Source organism: Monodelphis domestica, chromosome 1 (genome assembly GCF_027887165.1).
Source record: "Monodelphis domestica isolate mMonDom1 chromosome 1, mMonDom1.pri, whole genome shotgun sequence".
In the NCBI taxonomy this organism is placed as follows: Eukaryota; Metazoa; Chordata; class Mammalia; order Didelphimorphia; family Didelphidae; genus Monodelphis; species Monodelphis domestica.
This window is the reverse complement of record NC_077227.1, coordinates 155,107,005-155,126,255: the sequence shown is the minus strand read 5'-3', so window position 1 is coordinate 155,126,255 and position 19,251 is coordinate 155,107,005. Positions and strand designations below refer to the sequence as shown.

At 44.0% G+C, this 19,251-nt stretch overlaps 1 protein-coding gene across 1 annotated transcript in view; it reads right to left on the bottom strand.

Moving 5' to 3' along the window:
• Positions 1-214: 214 nt before the first annotated feature.
• The window catches only part of PLEKHO2 (pleckstrin homology domain containing O2), a 45,213-nt gene continuing 26,176 nt past the window's right edge, over positions 215-19,251 (bottom strand). Inside the window, exons 4-6 of the mRNA XM_003339991.4 lie at positions 15,204-15,308; positions 12,176-12,274; positions 215-4,561 (exon numbers count right to left, since the gene is read on the bottom strand). Coding sequence (XP_003340039.2) covers positions 3,344-4,561; positions 12,176-12,274; positions 15,204-15,308 — 1,422 coding nt within the window. The 3' untranslated portion in view covers positions 215-3,343. The remainder of the gene's footprint in view (positions 4,562-12,175; positions 12,275-15,203; positions 15,309-19,251) is intronic.

The following is a 19,251-nucleotide window of genomic DNA, read 5'->3' as shown; positions in this document are numbered from 1 at the left end:
GCCAAGCTGATAAAGAAGGCCTGATGAATCCCTCCGAGGCCTGGAACCCAAGGATTTGAGCTGGCGAGACCCCCTTCTTCAAGATGCCACAAGAAGACACCAACACCCAAGTCCTGGTGTCCAGAAGAGGCTCGGGCTTTGGTCCTAAGCCCTCCAGTCCTTTCCTCCCCGGCTGACAACCTTGTCACCAACAAATAGCTACAGGGTAGAGATATACTTAAAAAGGGGTTTTTTATTGCCAACTCTCAAAAATGGTGCACTTTAGAAGCCAAAGATGATGAATGCTGTTTCTCCTTCTCCAACCAGGCAGGTAGAGTCCACCGCCGTTCACATTTGTTATCCTCTCACCCCTTTTCCAGGACCTCTTTCATTAAGAAAGGGGAACCCTGTATAAAGAGCTGACACCAAACTGGCCCGAAAAGGGAGGTGGACTGAGACAGGATGCAACATCCCAACGATAGTTTTTTAAACCAGTACCCCTAGAGAGAGAAAGATGGAGAGGGAAGTCCCCACAGGGAAAGACAGTAGTGGAATCTTTTGTATAATGGACACATTGGCTCTTATTTACATGAAATATAAGCCTGCTGTCTACTCCAGGGTCTCACCTCCTCTTGGGAGACCCCCCCCCAATCCTTTTTTTTCTGAGCCCTGCTTACTGCCACTTCCCAGTAACTGGTGGCCCTACAGTGACCTCCTGGAATGGGAGATCCATCCCTCTTCAGCACAGGAGCCCAGCCCTGAGTGTTGTGAAGAACTGAAGTATGTCTCAAATTTAGAGGGGGTTTGACAACTGTCAGCGAGCAAGCCCCCACCATGGGACAGAATTCTCTGAATGAGTCCAATTACACCCATAGGTCCAGCACCACCCTGGAGAAAAGCCAGCTTACTCATGGTGATATCTTGTGTTACAAGATAACATTTCAGTAAAGGAGGCATCCACTTGCATTGCTGATTTCTGCTGCAGCCAGTGCTTGACAAAGGCCAGCCCACCACTCCAACATTAAGTGACTACTGTGTGCAAGGCACTGTGCCAGGTGCTGCCATACTAGGGAGGTTCTGGATGGCATTCTCTCTTTTTTTAATCCTTCACTAAACAAAAAGTGCTCATGCAAAAAAAAAAAAGGCCCGGAAAATGTCTGAACCCAGCATAGACTTTGGGGAGTCTCATGTGAAATTTCCAGAAAGATTAGGCCCCTCAGCAGGCATTCTGTGGCTATAACAGCTAACTACTGGTTGCATCCACCTGGGGATATTGAGCTCTAGGCTGTTCCTGGGGCAGCAGCTGATTGGTACCAATCACGACTTCTGAACATGCAAGGTCCAGTCTTGCTGGAGGAAGTGAAGCCAGGGGGGCCAACACTGCCAGAGTAAAATAAGCAATCTGTGGCTGCACACAGTGTAAGTCAACTACGGCATCTCTCCTACCTCCACCACCACCACCCCTGATACAAGCCCTGGAAGAGGAGGTAATTTTGAGGCCAGGGAGAGGAAGGTAGGGAAAATGCAATTCCTATCACTTCACCAGGACTTCCTTCTTTCCTCTGAACCTCTAGGTTCCAGCCCCAGGAAAAAGTCAGTGTGTGATTAGGAGGGAGAAACAGAGGAGGACACATTACCAAAGGTCCATCCCTACCCCAGATCATCCATGTTGACCATGGTGGAAATCACTAGCATCCCAAGCCTGGCCTGGCTTGGTTATCTTATCAACTGGTATGGCTAACAGGAATTAGTCATTCTCAAGCCAAGTTCCATCAATTCGATTGCTGTAACTAACATCACTCAAATGAATGTTTGTGGTCAATTTATAAGAAATGGCTTGACTGACAGACACCTCTGGTGCTTATTTAACCAGTTCAGGTGAAGGAATGAGACTAAATGTATATAAACCGTATGAATGTAAATGTCACTCAAGGAGAACAAAAAATATGATCCTCCTGGAGGTGAGTTTATTTTGCAATCTAAAAACAAAAAAAGGTTCTTTTGTTTGAGTGTCCAGAATTGAAACGCATGTAAGAATGTAAAAAGTTGGGTAGCCTGGGTCATGATCCTGCAAAGAAGTAGGGCCATGAACCAGGTGACCCCCTTCCAAAGAGAATCATGGAAACCTATGTTGGCTCAGCAATTGGTCCCCTAAAGCCAACCAGTGCTGCTGCTCCTCCTCCTCCTTCCTTATTCTGCAGCAGCAGCCCCTCACCAGCCTCGGAAAGGGTCTCACCTTGACTGTTTGCATTTTAGGAACCAAAAAGTAGAAAGCCTCAAACTCTTTTTTTGCTAGGCATGGGGAGATAGTCCTAGGAAGTCCTTGAGTATTTGGAAATGAAGTTGCTCCCAAATTCCCTTTCACCTGAGGGCACAAAAAAGTGATGCGATGATGTTCCCTGGAGCCCAGAATGTAAACTCTTACATATCTCCCATCCAGGACCTTGGGCTAAATAATGGGTCCAAAGCTAAACAAAAGTGGCTAAAGGAACAAATACTGAGACATCAAGAATGATGGAGGGCAGCCATGACTTTTCTCCCTGAGTGAGCTGGGACACTATCGTCACTCACGCCTCTCTATACCGCCCTCTTAGGGCATCAGGATAAGGATAGAGGGAAATATCCCCCAAAGCACACGTGGTTTAGTCTCTAGGGACCATCAACCCCTAATGAATTCTGGCTAGATGACTTAGTCCAGGCACTCAAGAGTTCTCAGGAAACTGATCACTAGAGCACATTGGGAAAGTCCTACCCACAGACTCAACCCATGGATATGGTCGGGCAACACCAGACAACAATTCTGCCCTGGGATGGGAGGGGGCAGAATTTATAGACTAGCCACCGGCATGTTCTACTCTGACATAACTGGCCTTCCTTACAAAGATGCCTCTCCTCTCCTGACTGATCCGCTACCCAGCCTGATTTCAAAAGGGCATGCAGTGGCCAGGAGGGGAGGGCAAACGTTCTAGCTGGAGACCACACAGCAGAGATGAGCCACCCCTAGAAGGGTCTGCGGCTGAGCACCCTGAGGCACACTGGGTATATCCAGCTATTTGGGGTTAGATGGAGACCCCGAAGGGCTTAGAGACAGAGACATGATTTAGCAACCAGAAGGCTGTCACTCCTTGAGCTCCACTGCAGCGGCAACTTTCTGTGCTATGTCAATAAAGAGAAGACTTCACTAGAAAGAGAGCATTTAGAAGAGGAAAAAGGAGCCATTGCTAAGAAAATGGCTGGCCAAGGGGTAGGTCCAAGCCCAGACTTACTACTAGTGCCTGCTGGCCCAGCAACAGCATTAGTGAATAAAAATTTTCAGGGAGACCATAAAGGGAAAAAAAAAGGGGAAAAAGTGCGTAAGCATGCCCTAGGGAGCACTTCTCCTATACAGAGTCACTAGGTCCTTCTGCTTTTCTTTCTGCTTCTCTGTCAAGGTGGTCGCTGGTTCCTTGTTCAGTTCTCCTAAATCTTTAATTTCTTGCAAGACTTGAGTCGCTTGCCTCAGCTGCTCTACTGCCTGGTTGAGCAATGTCTCCGCATTGACAGGGGGTCCATTTCCCTCCTGGGTATGCTCCAACTCTCTGCTCAAAACCTGGTTCAAGAGCTGCTCTGTCTTTTCCCTTTCAGAAGTCACCTTCTTCTCTATCTTGACCAGCTGGTGCTTGTCTAGGCGCAGGCCCTGACCCTTGTCACTCTTGGACAGCAGATTCCCAAGGGAGGCACATCGGGGCTGGAGTGATGGCAGGACTGGGGATCCATCCTGGGGGGTTGCTCCTGAGCCCTCCTGGGCTCTCTCAGCTTCTGGGGAAGCTTCACTAGGTTCTGAAGGGACTAGTTCTCCCTTGCCCTCCTTCAGGGGAGTCTTCTGGTCACCTCTATCCTCCACAGCTATCTGAAGACTTGATTCTGGAATGGACTCGATCCCATTGGCACTGTCAGTCATGCCATTCACTGAAACTTGAGAACCATCTGGACCAGGATCAAGGGTCTTGGAAGCCTGGGAGTCCTGGCATTGGTCTTGGCTGGTGGTCTCACCCCCCTTCAGAGATGCTTTCAATTTCTCAGATAGAATCTTTGGTGGAGGGGTTGGGGGTTTCCCTCCCTCCTTGGAAGCAGTCTCTGAACTGGTGGGCTGATCTGATTCTTTGCCTACAGAGGTGGGAAGTTCTGGGCTTGGATTTTCCCAGCTTACTTTCAGTTTGTCAGGGTGGACCTTGGGAGGTGGTTCCAGGGCCTTCTCTGAGCTCTTGCTTCCTTCTGACAGGCTCTCCTTACTATTACCAGGCAGGGCCAGGGTTTCTGAGTCCTCCTCGATTGTTTTTGCTGCACCCTGGTCCTCTGGCTGGTCCTGAGTACTTTCAGGGGCAGGAGTTGAGGTATCCTCCTCTGTCTCTGTTTTTTCAGAACTGTCTTCCAAATTTGGCTTCTCTGGCTCCTGGGAGGGTTTGGTTGGAGGCATAGGTGCCCGAGGTTTCTCTGCAGGCAGGGAATCACTGATGTTGTTGCTGGAAGTGAAAGAGGGGGGCCCACTGTCTGGCACATCAAGGTCCAGCCTCAACAGCCCATCTGATGCAGCACTGGCCACCTGGTAGAAAGAGAAAAGAGAAGAGATTGATTGCCATCTTTTATGGTTGATATTATTCATAGCAAGGAGAAGGCAATGCAGAGAGTTGCATATACAGCCTACAAATGGCATCAATCTTCTTCCCAAAGGTCAGCTGAATTGGGGGATCAAGAAATTACTTTAGTTAAGTTTCAGGCTTGCCAGGCATTGTTCTACCCTGTCCCCTTCCCACCCCAACCACCATACATACACAATAGAATTCTATGGCATTCTAAAGGAACTGAAAGGAAAGATGATGTTTACTATTTATAATAATTGTACATGGAAAAAGAGCACATTGCTTTGAGACAGGAAATAGGTTCTAGTCTCAGCTCTGCTAGTAAATGATTTTATTATTTTTTTTTTTGCTTATTATTCTGGGGGGCTTTTTTTTGAAGACCAAGCCTCCTTCTCTTATCTAGACACCACTCACAGAAGCCACATACAGATCTGATCCCACTTCTGATTGGTGTATAAGCTCTATTTTTTTAAGTAGTTTTTTTTTTTAAAGAAACCCTCACCTTCTGTCTTAGAATCAATACTGTGTATTGGTTCCAAGGCAGAAGAGTGGTAAGGGCTAGGCAATGGAGGTTAAGTGACTTGCCTAGGATCACACAGCTAGGAAGTGTCTGGGGCCATATTTGAACCTAAGACCTCTAAGTCTCTGAGCCTGGCTTTCAATCCACTGAGTCACCCAGCTGCCCCCATTAAGCTTCATTTTTGACCTGGACCAGATTGCCCTTCTTTGAGCATCTTGTGGGCCCTTACTCCCAAAGGATCACCATATTAATTCTGGACTTAGCTCAAATGCCAGATGAGCTTCCACTCAGAAATCCTCTCAAGGGATCGCCCAACCTCAGTCTCCTGAAGGAATAGGGATCACAGACATGGGCCACCAAGCCAGGATAACTATGGTACTGTGGGCATGTCACTGAACATATCTGGGCCTCTGTTCTGACCAGATGACTTCTAAGGTTTCTGCCAACATTCTATGACTCTGTGTCTCTCTCCTTGAGTCAAGTTCAACCAAGTATAGCTCTGTCACTATTTTGTGGATTTAGTCTGTTTTAGGTGGGGTTGGGGTATAAGATGGGGGGAGGGAGGGAAAGCGAATGAAACTGAATAGGGTCCATGAAATGATGGCTTCTCCCTACCAAACTGAGATGGCTTTTCTCACATCAGCTCACCACCTTGGGAGGAAAAAAAGTATTTTAGGGCACCACAGACAGTAACCTGGCACATTCCTCCAGTGAAGAGGAGTTCTGAATAAAGGCAATGAACCAAACTCAAGGCCAATGAGTTATATTGAAATCAAGAAGTTTCCCATGATCACTAGTCAGTAAATCAGTCAGCAATTAGCTGGAATACCAGCAAGAAAACAGCAAATAGGGAAGAGCTTGTGTAAATATTAAACAGAAAAGAACAGTAGATTGAACCTCAGAAAATCCCGGTCCTAGTCCCAGATCTCTCCAAAACATACTGTGAGACCTGGGACAAGTCGCTTCTCCTCTGTGGACCTCAATTTCCTCATATGTAAAAAATGAGAAAATGAATTGGACTAGAGGATCTTCCTCTCAGCTCTGTAATTCTATGATAGAAACTTGCCATCTTCCTAGAAGATGATTCAAGAATCAATGGAAGTAACTGGGTATATTTAAACCTGGGGAAGATTTAGGGGGAACATGACAGCTGTCTTGAAGGGGTATAAAAGACTATGATGTGGCAGAAGGATTAGATTTGCTCTTCTGGGCCCCAGAGGACAAAACCAAGATAGGTACAGATTTAGGGCTTGTATAAGGAAAAATTCCTAAAGATTTATTGTTCATTTGTTTTAGTTGTGCCTTACTCTTTGTGACCCTGTTTGGATTTTCTTGGAAAAGATACTGGAATAGTTTGCCATTTCTTTTTCCAGCCTATTTTACAGATGAGAAAACTGAGGCAAACTGGCTTAAGTGACTTTCTTAGAGTCACACAGCTAGAAGGTATCTGAGGCTGGAGTTGAACTCCAGTCTTCCTGACTCTAGACCCAACATTTCTATCCACTGTACCTATCTTCCCTTCAAAAGATTAATTGTTCAGAATTAGAATGGACTGCCTCTAAAAGGTTAAATGGAAACTATGAAAATGTGGAAGACCATGGGCATTCCCACTTTGATGGGGATCTTTAAGGAAAGGCTGGATGGCCACTTGTCAGGAATAATATAGAGAAGATTCCTATTCCCAGGCTGGAATACATGACCTCTGAGGTTCCATGGTATCATTGGTCTCATGAGCTTCATAGATACCATTAGGTGGGAAAAGTGGGAAATGCCAGTTATTCAACAGAGGCCTTTTTTTCTGAGACCTGTACCTATCAAGTACCAACCCTGTTCCCCATCCTCCCTTACCATTTTTATATGTCTTGCCCCTTTCTTCCTATCTTCCTCATGTAGAGGTGTTTTGTTTCACCCTTCCCCTACTCCCACTGACTTCAGCTGGGTTAGTAAATGCTCTCTACAATTCCATCTAAGTTCTGTCTGGAGCCCCTGCTCCAACCACCCTACATCTAATTTGACCACCACATATGGGGAGAAATTGAGCTACTGAGAAAGTAGCTTCAACTGACGACCATCAAAATTCAGATGTATTTCACCCACCCCCATTTCCCTCCCAAGTCCTTTTCTTAACAGGCTACATTTTTTCCTTCTAGACTCAGGTACTTCTAACCTTCTAGAGGAAGTGTACATGTGTCTGATGGGAGCAGTGGTACAGGGGAAGTCAGGTTCCCCTTCCTCTCTAGGTTTCACAAGGGTCTAAGAAGAAACCAGGCACTGTCTATCATAGGCAGGAAGTTGTTATGAATTAGGGTCCTATTTAGAAGAAGAAAGAAACAGAGAAGCCCAGTAGTTTCCCCAGAGACCCTGCTCTGAGGCACCCTGTCTTGGCTCTGTGAATTGGCACAGCTAATACTAAGCAATTCCTAACCCAGTGAGTCCCCAGGCCTGTTATCCAGGGGAACCTTCTCCCTGAGGGAAGAATGAGCCATCACAAATATAGAAATCCAAAGGTCAAATAAGGGACAGCCCCCAAAACACAGTTTATTTTCAGGAGGAAAGAAAGCAGTTGCTTAATAAACATACCAAAAAGTCCCTTTTTCTCCCTGCTCCCTGCCTCTCTTGAAGGTTCTACAAAATTGGGACATGATGACCTCATGCTTGCCTTGGCCATCGCTGATCTTTGGGTAGTGCTGAGAAGGCTCTACAAAGGAGGGATCCCACCTCTGTACCCAGGATTCTCTCAGATTCTTGTCATGCTTGAACAGGGGCATTCGTTCCCACTTCCTAACTTAACCCTCAAGGCCCAGTGATTTTCTCCAACTGTATATCCACAAAGACACTCAGATATATACCCTCCTTCTTATCCCCTTGTCTCTTGCCCTGAACTCAAAGACTCTTCTATCCCTATTGGGACTTGGTTCTCTTAGTTCTCTCCAGCATTTCCACTCTTCCTCCCTCTATCTACAAGCTCCTCTCCTACCCACAAACATGATTAGCTTTTTCCAATTTTGGAGGCAACCTTCACTTCCTCCTCTGGCTAGGATCCCATTTCCTTACTTCCTTTCACACTTAAACTACCTGAATGAGTGGTCTATTCTCATTCTCTTTCTTCCTTCTCCTCCTTCAACCACTCCTTCCTCCCTCCCTCTTTCTGCCTCCATCCCTTACTTCCCTTACCTCCCTCCCTCTCTCTCTCTCTCTCTCTCTCTCTCTCTCTCTCTCTCTCTCTCTCTCTCTCTCTCTCTCTCTCTCTCATCTTATCCTACTAAAACTGCTCTCTCAAAAGACATGCATTATCTGCAAATTGCCAAATGCATTATCTTTTCCCCATCCTCTGACCTGCTGATGTATTTGGTACTGCTTACCTGGCCCTTCCTCCTTGAAATTCTCTCCTTAGATTCTGGTACACTGGTAGACTGACCTTAGTTTAGCCTGGACTGTTGCAATAGCCTCCACATTTATTTCTCTCCTCAAGTCTCTGCCCATCTTCAGACTGTACTTCACCTAACTACCAAAGGGATTTCCATAGACCAGGTCTGACCATGTCATCCCCTGCTCACAAAATCCCTGTGGCTCCCTATCACCTCCAGGATCAAGTGAGAATAGGTTCCTTTGTTTGATATTTAACACCTTACACAGCCTTTCTCCTTTCTGGCCTTATTATACGTGATGATTCCTCTTCTTACACTCCAAAGTTCAGATAAATTGGTCCTCTTACTATCCCTCCCACAAGCCATTCCATCTTCAAGCCTTTGTACTAACAGTTCTCCTGATATAACCTGATATAACCTGATATAATTCTGGAGAGGAATATGAAGCCACAACTAATGAGCCATAAAACTGTGCCTATACCCTTTGACCCAGCCCCACCACTATTAGGTCTGTATCCCAAAGAGATCAAAGAAAAGAGAAAGGTACAAAAATATTCAGAGCAGCTCTTTATGCGGTAGCAAAGAACTGGCAATTGAAGGGATGCGTCCATCAATTGGGGATTGAACAAGTTGTGGTATATGATTGTAATTGCCACAAAATTGACAAACAGGATGATTTGAGAAAAACCTGGGAAGACATATAACTGATATAAAGTGAAGTAAGCATTGGCTGTTCCTCACATCTATAATACATTTCCTTCCACCTCTTGAAATCCCAAATTTCCTTTGAAACTCAGTTCAGGTATCACCTTCTACATTAATTAAATCTGTATTGATTCTCCTAGCTGCTAGCTTCTTCCTCCACACCCCAATCCCCATCAACTTACACTAATTTAATATACATATATACACATATGAACATATGTAGTATGTTCCATCTCTACATAATATTTTATTATACATAGACATATGTGTACATGAAATATGATAGAAATTAAGATCCTTGAGGATAGGAACTTTCCTTTTTGTCTATCCCTAGTACTTAGCACATAAGAGACACTTAATACATGTTTGCTGATTGCCTGCTTTTCTTCCTACTTCTGTGCCCATTTCACCACCTCTTCTTCCTCCTCTCATTCCCTAGAAGTGTATATTCCCCAAGGTTTTGGTCTTTTCCTCTTTGGTTATTTCAACCATGCTCATTGCTTCACCTATCTCCTCTGCACAAATGACACACAAATCTTAAGCTTCCAACTCTATTCTGCCTTCTGAGCTCTAGCCCTGCCTTTCCATTACTCAGTGAATATCTTCCCTTGGAGGTTTCCCTCCTGCCCCAGATCATAATAAATTATTTAAGAATTGCAATTTAACTCTCCATCTTCCCTTTCTCTCCTCTGTTTAAATTAATTCCCCCATATATATTAATGGCAAAAATCAGGCTCAAAACTTCATTCATATTGAATTCCTTCTTCCTCAATCCCCAAATCCAGTCAATAACCAAGCCCTTTTGGTTGTTCCTTTATAACTTCTCTCATTCATATCCATCTTCCTTTTCTTTCTTTCTTTTTTTCTCTTTCTTTCTTTCTTTCTTTCTTTCTTTCTTTCTTTCTTTCTTTCTTTCTTTCTTTCTTTCTTTCTTAAACCTTTCCTTCCATCTTGGAACCAATACTAGTTCCAAGGCAGAACAGTAAGGATTAGGCAAGTGAGGTTAAATGACTTGCCCAGGATCACCCAGCTAAGAAGGGTATGAGGAATCTCCTATCTTTAGACCTGGATCTCAATCCACTAAGTCACCTAGCTGCCCCCTCCTTCTTTTCTATTCCTTGAACCACTGCCTAAGTCTAGCCCTTCCTGGTATTACTTCACTCATGGCCTAATAGCTTATCTTCCCCAATGGTCTTACGATTTATCTTTCTTCTCTTAAATACATCCTCCAAACCACCATCAGATTTATGTTCAGGAAGCACAAGTCTGATCATTATCATTCCCCTACTTGAAAACAAAACAAAACCACTCCCTATTTCCTAAACAGGGCACCAAATTCCTAGTTTGCTATTCAAGGCTCTCCACAATCTGTCCTCCAAATATCTTTCCAGTCTAATCTCTCATAAGTATATAAACTCCCAAACTCCAGCCAAACTGAGCTAAGCAAGTTTTTGACATTCCTGCTCAGCCTTTGATCATGCCTCTGCCTAGAATGACTTCCCCATCATCTCTGCTAATCAACATCCATCCTTTAAGGCTCAGCTTACAGGGCTGCCATCTCCATAAAGCCTTCACTGGTCATTCCAGCCAAAAATTCTCTCTCCCTCCTCTGAGATTATACAGCACTTTGTTTAAGACACGGGAGATAGATGTTGGACCCAGAGTCAGGAAGACAGCCTCAGACACTAACTAGTTATGTGGCTCCTTTGCCTCAGTTTCCTTATCTCTAAAATGGAGATAATAATAACAATTACCCCACAGAGAGGCTATGAGGATCATATGTGTAATTTAGTATACGTACAATATTTAGCAAACTTTAAAGCACTCTGAAAATGTCAGCTATTATTGCTTATATTATTATTCAGGCTATTTCACATGTATATGTGTTCTATTTCCATCTAGATCACAGGCTCCCTAGGAAAGCCCATAGTTTAACCTTCTGCATGCCCCTCAGTGCCTATCAAAGGGCTACATAAGGGGAAACTAGACAGTACAGAGACAGAGTGCCAGGCCTGGAGTTCAAATGTGGCCTCAGATACTTCTTAGCTGGGTGACCATGGGCAAGTCATTTAACCCAATTGCTTGGTCTTTGTCGCTCTTCTGTCTTAGAATTGACATTAAGACTGAAGGTAAGAATTTAAAAAGGTGGGAAGGGCTACACAACACATAGCAAAGAGTCTCAAAGAACTTACTGATGGAAAGAATGGTTAAACCATAAGCATAGCCACTTAGGGTGACTCATGGCTATAACTATACACACATACCCAGCTCAGAACAATTTTTCTCCACATTTCCCATCAGCTACTTTGTTTTCGGACTTGCTTGGAACTCTGTCATGTACTGGGTACCACCCCCGTTCCCTCCTCACCATTTTCACCTTCCTTTGGCACACTGGCTTCCCCCCATCAGATTGTAGGCTCCATGAGGGGAGGGACTATCTTCATTTTTTATTTGTACCTTCCCCACATAGTAGGTCCTATTGTTGTCGATATACACATTCAGAAGCTAACAGGTACACAAAGTCACACGTGCACGGATACTCTCTCACATACGTCTGGGATTCACACATCCCTCCAGCTTTATCTAAACTGAACAAAAGCCCCTTCCTCCAGACCCTACTGTGACCCTACTTCATCTCACAGTGGTATATGGCCTTTGATCCCTGCCCCAGACCCTGAGGGCTGCACTCAAACACCGGTCTGTCCAGGGCCAGGACAAAGCCACACTGTGGTCCTGTGCCTGGTACTGACCCTTCCCCCTTCCCCAGGATGAGGGGATTTGAGTGGACAAAGACTTAATCTCTGGGGATGCTGGCCCCCAGACCTCACCAGCTGTTGTCTAGTGACAAAGGAGCCACACAACCCCCACCCTGCTTCTTCCCAGCTGTCTGTATTGTAGTTACCCCTGGTGCTGGGGGGAGGAAGGACTAGAAGAGGAGAGAAGAGTGGTGCCCAGCCCTCAGTTTCTGCCCCAGCGGTCCTCACCTCTTTCAGGTGGATTCTTGTAGGTGGCCGGCGCCGCTGTCCCCCTCTCACCCGATCCCGGGTCATGTGTTCCAGGGCACAGCTCTTGTCCACCTTAACCTGGAAATGTTAATGAGACTGGAGTCAGTTGTCTGCTTGAGGCTTCAGCAGGAAGGAAAAAAGTGCTCTGGGAAAAAAACTAACTAGCATAATCAATTACAAAATATTTGTCTTACTCTTATAGATTGGGCACTATTCAAAGTGCTGGGAATAGGAGGACAAAAATGAAAAAACTCCTGTCCTCAAGACACATATTCTTTTGTGATAAATAGTGTAGATATGTATGAATGTATAGACAAGGAAGTACTTAAGAAAAGTTTTGAAAAAACCTCCAAAATGGTATCTCTCCTTGTTGCACTCCTCCATCTCTCCTCATCACTTTAAAGTTCCTCTGGAGGCACTATGATCATTTCTGTCAGATCACTTCCCAGCTCAGCAACTCAGTTTCCCCATCCATACAACTGGGATAGCAATCCCTATGTACCCAATATTATTCTCCGGTTGAATTGCAATGGTATCTGAATCTCCAGCTCACTAGGAACCGCCTTGGGAAAAATCTGGCTGTATCACTGGCTCAGACCTATGGCAGGCTCTCAGCTCCCTGGGAGCTGTCCACTACTGAGGGGATAGATGGATACCAGTCTCCTCCAGACATAAGTAGGCATTGTCTCCAGCTCAACTAGCACAGAGATCAAGGAAGAGTAGATGGGAGAAAGGAGGAAAGGAAAGAAAAGGGAAGGAGGAAGGGAGAGGGAGAGGGGAGAAAGAGAGGGAGAGGAAAGATGGAGAGGTAGAGGGAGAGAGGAGAAGGAGAAATAGGAGGAGAGGAAACTGCCTGACCTGGTCTGAGTGGGACTCTCACTCCAGCTGGAAGACTGCTCTAGAAGTACCAACTGCTACAATGGGAATTACTCTGAATCCCTGCTTTACCCCAAGGAAGTATTTTTATTAGTTTTCCAGCTCCTTCTAAGGAATGTCAGCAAAAAAAAAAAAACACCATACCTGTATCCTCCCCAACACCCAAGCAGGTGAGCTCATAACAACCATCTAGTTTTGTGTGGCAATGAAGAGCTTAATCAAAGGGGACAAAGGCATGAGGCAGCTAGTGGGGGCCTTCCTGGGGAAGAGATATGGTGGAAAGAGTGCTGGATCTTAACCTAAGTTAAAATTCCAGCTCTTACATATACTATCCATTTAACAGGGGGAAATTCATTGAACTTCTCTGGGTTTCACTTTCCTCATCTATAAAATGGGGAGAAACCCAAGTCCTCCTGACTGTAGGCCTGGTGCTCTCTCCACTGTGCTACCTAGTTGCCCCAAGTGTGATTTTTGAAGAAAGCCCAGAGACAGGTCTACTAGCTTTAAACTCCATCATAAAATGCTTTGTCCATCTTAAAAGGGCAAAGGATTCAGGCAGACCTTGGGTTCACTGGAATAGAGAACCCTGGCATGAGAAACTGCCCTCTACTAATGCAGGTCAGGATCTTCTCTGGGATTTACATGCTTAGAAAATTGCCTGGACTTTAAAACCAAGCAAGATATAGAAAGAATCACAAAATGTAAAATAAATAATTTTGACTACATCAAACTAAAAAGCTTTTGTACAAACAAAACCAATATAACTAAAATCAGAAGGGAAACAACAAATTGGGAAAAAATCTTCATAGAAACCTCTGACAAAGGTTTAATTACTCATATTTATAATGAGCTAAATCAATTGTACACAAAATCAAGCCATTCTCCAATTGATAAATGGGCAAGGGAAATGGATAGGCAGTTCTCAGATAAAGAAATCAAAACTATCAACAAGCACATGAAGAAGTGTTCCACATCTCTTATAATCAGAGAGATGCAAATCAAAACAACTCTGAGGTATCACCTCACACCTAGCAGATTGGCTAACATGACAGCAAAGGAAAGTAATGAATGCTGGAGGGGATGTGGCAAAGTAGGGACATTAATTCATTGCTGGTGGAGTTGTGAATTGATCCAACCATTCTGGAGGGCAATTTGGAACTATGCCCAAAGGGCGACAAAAGAATATCTACCCTTTGACCCAGCCATAGCACTGCTGGGTCTGTACCCCAAAGAGATAATGGACACAAAGACTTGTACAAAAATATTCATAGCTGCGCTCTTTGTGGTGGCCCAAAACTGGAAAACGAGGGGATGCCCATCAATTGGGGAATGGCTGAACAAACTGTGGTATATGTTGGTGATGGAGTACTATTGTGCTAAAAGGAATAATAAAGTGGAGAAGTTCCATGGAGACTGGAACAACCTCCAGGAAGTGATGCAGAGCGAGAGGAGCAGAACCAGGAGAACATTGTACACAGAGACTAATACACTGTGGTACAATCGAACGTAATGGACTTCTCCATTAGTGGCGGTGTAATGTCCCTGAACAACTTGCAGGGATCCAGGAGAAAAAAACACCATTCATAAGCAAAAGATAAACTATGGGAGTGGAAACACCGAGAAAAAGCAACTGCCTGAATACAGAGGTTGAGGGGACATGACAGAGGATAGACTCTAAATGAACACTCTAATGCAAATACTATCAACAAAGCAATGGGTTCAAATCAAGAAAACATCTAATGCCCAGTGGACTTACGCGTCGGCTATGGGGGGTGGGGGGGAGGAAAAGAAAATGATCTATGTCTTTAACGAATAATGCTTGGAAATGATCAAATAAAATATATTTATTAAAAAAAAAAATTGCCTGGAAGGAGTAGCTGAGCAGCAGAGTAAATAGAGCACCAGACCTGGAGTCAAGAAGACCTGAATTAAAATCTGGCCTCAGGTACTTCCTAGCTATATGACCATGGGGAAGTCATTTAACCCCAATTGCCTAGCTCTCACTACTCTTCTGTCTTAGAGCTGATACTAAGACCCCACTCTCTTCTGCTGCTGACCAGTCTTTATGGCCCTGAGTGAAGCAGACTGAAAGACCTCTAAGACTTTTCCAGTTCCAGCTTAAGATTCTCACCTCATCAAAGGCTTTATTCTTGCCTTTGTTGATGCCTTCATTGAGGGCTTTGATCCAGGAATCCTTCTCCTCCCCATTCTGAGCCTGGAATTTGATGTCATGAACCTGTCAAGGAAATAAATACAGTTTAACAGGCTTCAAACGTTGGGTATATAGGGGCATGAGCCCCAACTATGATCTGCAAAATGGTACAAAATATATGCAATCTCTGAAAGCAAGCCTCCAATCCTCCTAAAACATCATCACTACTACTTAGCTTCCACCCCTAGATAATCTTTCAGATCCATAAATGTTCCTCAGCCAAAGCTAGGGTATCTGGATGTTGGGGGAGTGGAGAAATAATGAAACCCCAATGTTTTATAACCCCCCAAACCCAAGCACAACACCTGACATTTTTATTTGTGGAAAAGACTGGTAGATAAGAAAACAGAGGGAGGCAAGAAGGGAGGAAATATGAGCAGAGAAGAAGGGAAAGGCAGAAAGGGCACTTCAAGGGAGCTTGAAACTGTTCCCAATTGGAAGAGCAGAATGAGAGTGATGTTGTGGAAAGACCTCCAGGGCTAAATAATAGCAGCTGACATCTACCTAGTACTTTAAAGTTTACAAAGAGCTCTTTGCTCACAACAACTCCATTAGGTAGGTTGTGTTATCCCTATTCATCAAACTGAGGAAATTGAGGCACACAGAGATGATACAGTCAACTCAGAGATTCTATTAGTAAACATCAGAGAGAAGATTCCCATTCAGGTCTTCTGACTCCAAGTTCTCTCCATTATATACCACATATATACTCCATTCCCTGGTGGAAATAAAGCAGCTCTCCTAACCACACATTTTTACCACATTTTAACTTCAGTTTGATGCTTGGAAATCTAGGTTCTAGGCCTGTTTTGGATCCTAGAGTCTCTCTCTGCCACTCACCATCACCATAAATTCCCCAGCCATACTTTAACCCTTACTTTCTGTCCTACTAACAACTCTAAGACTGAAAAACAGGGGGCAGCTGGGTGGCTCAGTAGATTGAGAGTCAGGCCTGGAGACAGGAGGTCCTAGGTTCAAATCTGACCTCAGACACTTCCCAGCTGTGTGACCCTGGGCAAGTCACTTGACCCCCATTGCCTAGCCCTTACCACTCTTCTGCCTTGGAGCCAAAACCCAGTATTGACCCCAAGATGGAAGGTAAGGGTTTAAAAAAAAAAAGCCTGAAAAACAAGGGCTGGGACATTGGAATTAAATTACTTGCCTAGGGTCATTTATCTTAGTATCTGAGGCCAAATTTGAACCCAGGTCCTTTTGACTTCAAGCCTGGTACTCTATCTACTATGCCACCTATCTGCCCAAGCCCAAGATATTTTAAAGCTTTCTTGTGTTGTAAACTACTTTGGCAGTCCAGTTAAGCCTATGGACCCCTTCTAAGAAGAATGCTTTGAAAAGCATAAAACATGATACATAATATTATAATATTACAAAAGAAACCAATTATACTGAAATGAAGATGTAAATTTTTTCCCCCATCTAAGCTGATGGTCCTAGGGGTCCAATGGAGCCTTGGTTAAGAATCCCAGATCTAGATCGATCTCCTCACAGCAAGAAAACTGAGGCCCAGGGAGGAAGAGAGATGGGGGTTCAGCCCAGGTCTACTGGCTCCAAGTCTTTAAGCTCTTTCCTCTCTATATACCCATACCTTTCTTCTCTCCATAAAAATCAATTTATTTGTTGAGTTTATAGAAGGCATTTCCCCTGCCCCAACTTTGTTATTATATATCAATTTCCCACTTTCTGTTTTAAACAATATCCTCTCCTTATAATTCATTATTATATAATACCTTCCTTTATTTTTATATGATACAAATATCCCTGACACCTTTCCTGACTCTCTGGGCATAGTATAGTATATATGGCACAGAACTTGGAATCAAGAAGATCAGAATTTAAATCCCATTTCAGATACTAGCTGGACTTACTTTCTGGACAAGTCATTCAACCTCTCTGGGCCTCAGTTTCCTAATCTGTAAAATGAGAGGCTAAGACCTGAACACTTCTAAGATCAGTCCCAGCTCTAAATCCATGATAGAGCATTGGACCTGGAGTTCAAATTCAGCCTCAGTCCTTCATTAGCTATTTGGCCATGGGTAGATCACTTAACCTTACCTGCTTCAGGTTCCTCATCTATAAAATGGGGGTAATAATAGCACCTAGCTCTCAGGGTTGTTGTGAGAATAAAGTAAGGTAACATCTGTGAAGCGCTCAGTAAACCTTAAGGCTCTATATTAGCTATTAGCCAATATTTTGGTCATCCTATAACTTAACCAATGAAAGTAAGATTATTAAATGTAATATTAATATAATATTGTGATCAACATTATAAATTCAACTCTCAAGTCAGGAGTCTGTCAGTAGCTCTCAACAATGTAATTTTAATTTAAAAAATAGAGATAGAGAAAAAAAAAAGAAATGAAGGAAGGGGACAGAAAATCTCACCTATCTAGGAAAAAACCCAAAGTCAAAAACTCCAAGCCCGCCAAGCCCTCAAGCACCAACAGAGAGAGAGAGAGAGAGAGAGAGAGAGAGAGAGAGAGAGAGAGAGACCTTCACCCTACACCTTTTCTCCTCCATGCCCCCTATGCCCCATAACATACACACACAAAAATGGGATGCAAACAAACTTAGGGAACAGTTTCTATCGTCACATCATGTACTAATTTGCATGCAGTCCATTAAATAAGAACTAACTTTTCTACATCCTCCTCAGCAACACACTCTGGAGATCAAGGATGGCAGATTTAAGAAGGGAGTAGATTGGACAGCTGGCCCAAGAAAGCCAGTGGGAAAATAGTACCCTTTCACCAATACATATTTCCTCCATACTCCTAAGATGTGGGTCTCTTCAGTACCCTGAAGGGATTTCCTTTTTGGGGAAAATTAGATGTAACAGGTTGTTTAGGAAGAAAAACCAGGTTCAGCTCCAGCGGAGAATGGCAGCTGCATATAATCAAAGGACCTCTTCCCTCCTCATCTTCAGCTTCCAGCCTCCCAGGCTTTTTTCCATTCTCAGCTAAATGAATCCCACCTTCTTTATGAAACCTTTCTGAGTCCCCTTTAACACCAGTTCCTTCATCTGAGCTTATCTACAGTTGATCTCATATAGGTCTTGTTCACATAGGGTTGTTCTCACGCTGCCTCCCCTATTAGATTGTAAGCTCCTTGAGGGGAGGCCCTATTTTTTTTGTCTTTCTTTATCTAAGTCGACTCAGTACTTAACACAGCACCTGACATGGAGAAGGCACTTAATAAATGCTTATTGGCTTGACTAAAAGACAGATTCCCCCCCCCCCCCATTTTAGCCACTAGTTACTTGTGACTTGGTCAGATCTCTTCACCTTTGAGCTCCTTCTATGTATAAATGAAAGGGTAGGACTAAGCTATTTTGATTCAGTGAGAGGTATCCCATTTTCAAATATGCTTGAGAGAACTAGAATTGCAAAAAAAACACACAGGTCACCAATGGGAGGGAAAAGCAAAAATATGCCAGTTACCAGGAGCTGGGGAACCGAACCACTGCCATACTTTTTCTCTCCCACCCTAGACACGGAATTCCTCGTCATCATCATTACTGTTTAAGTCCTTTCTGCCTAGCATATCTAAGGGAAGTATTTGTTCTGGAAAATAGCATCTTATTCCCCAGGAAGATGCTCTACTCCAGGAACCTCAGGCAACAGAGGAAGACTGTAATTCCAGTTAATAACATCATACCACACTTTATCCTTTCCAAAGTACATTCATATCTATTATCTCACCTGATCTTCATGACAATCCTATGAAGTAAACCAGCTGGGAACCAGTGGCCCTTCTCTATGGACAGAGAAAGAGGCCCAGACATTTGCAAGGACTTGTCACTTCATGGCAGAGCTGGGATTAAACCCTAGGTCTCCTGAGTTTTCCCCTGAAAACAGCTCTCCAGCGCCTCTACCCCTTAGTAAGCTGTCTGCGCCTTTGAGAATAAAACAGAAACAAAACAAAACTTATCTAGTCAATAAAATGACCATCA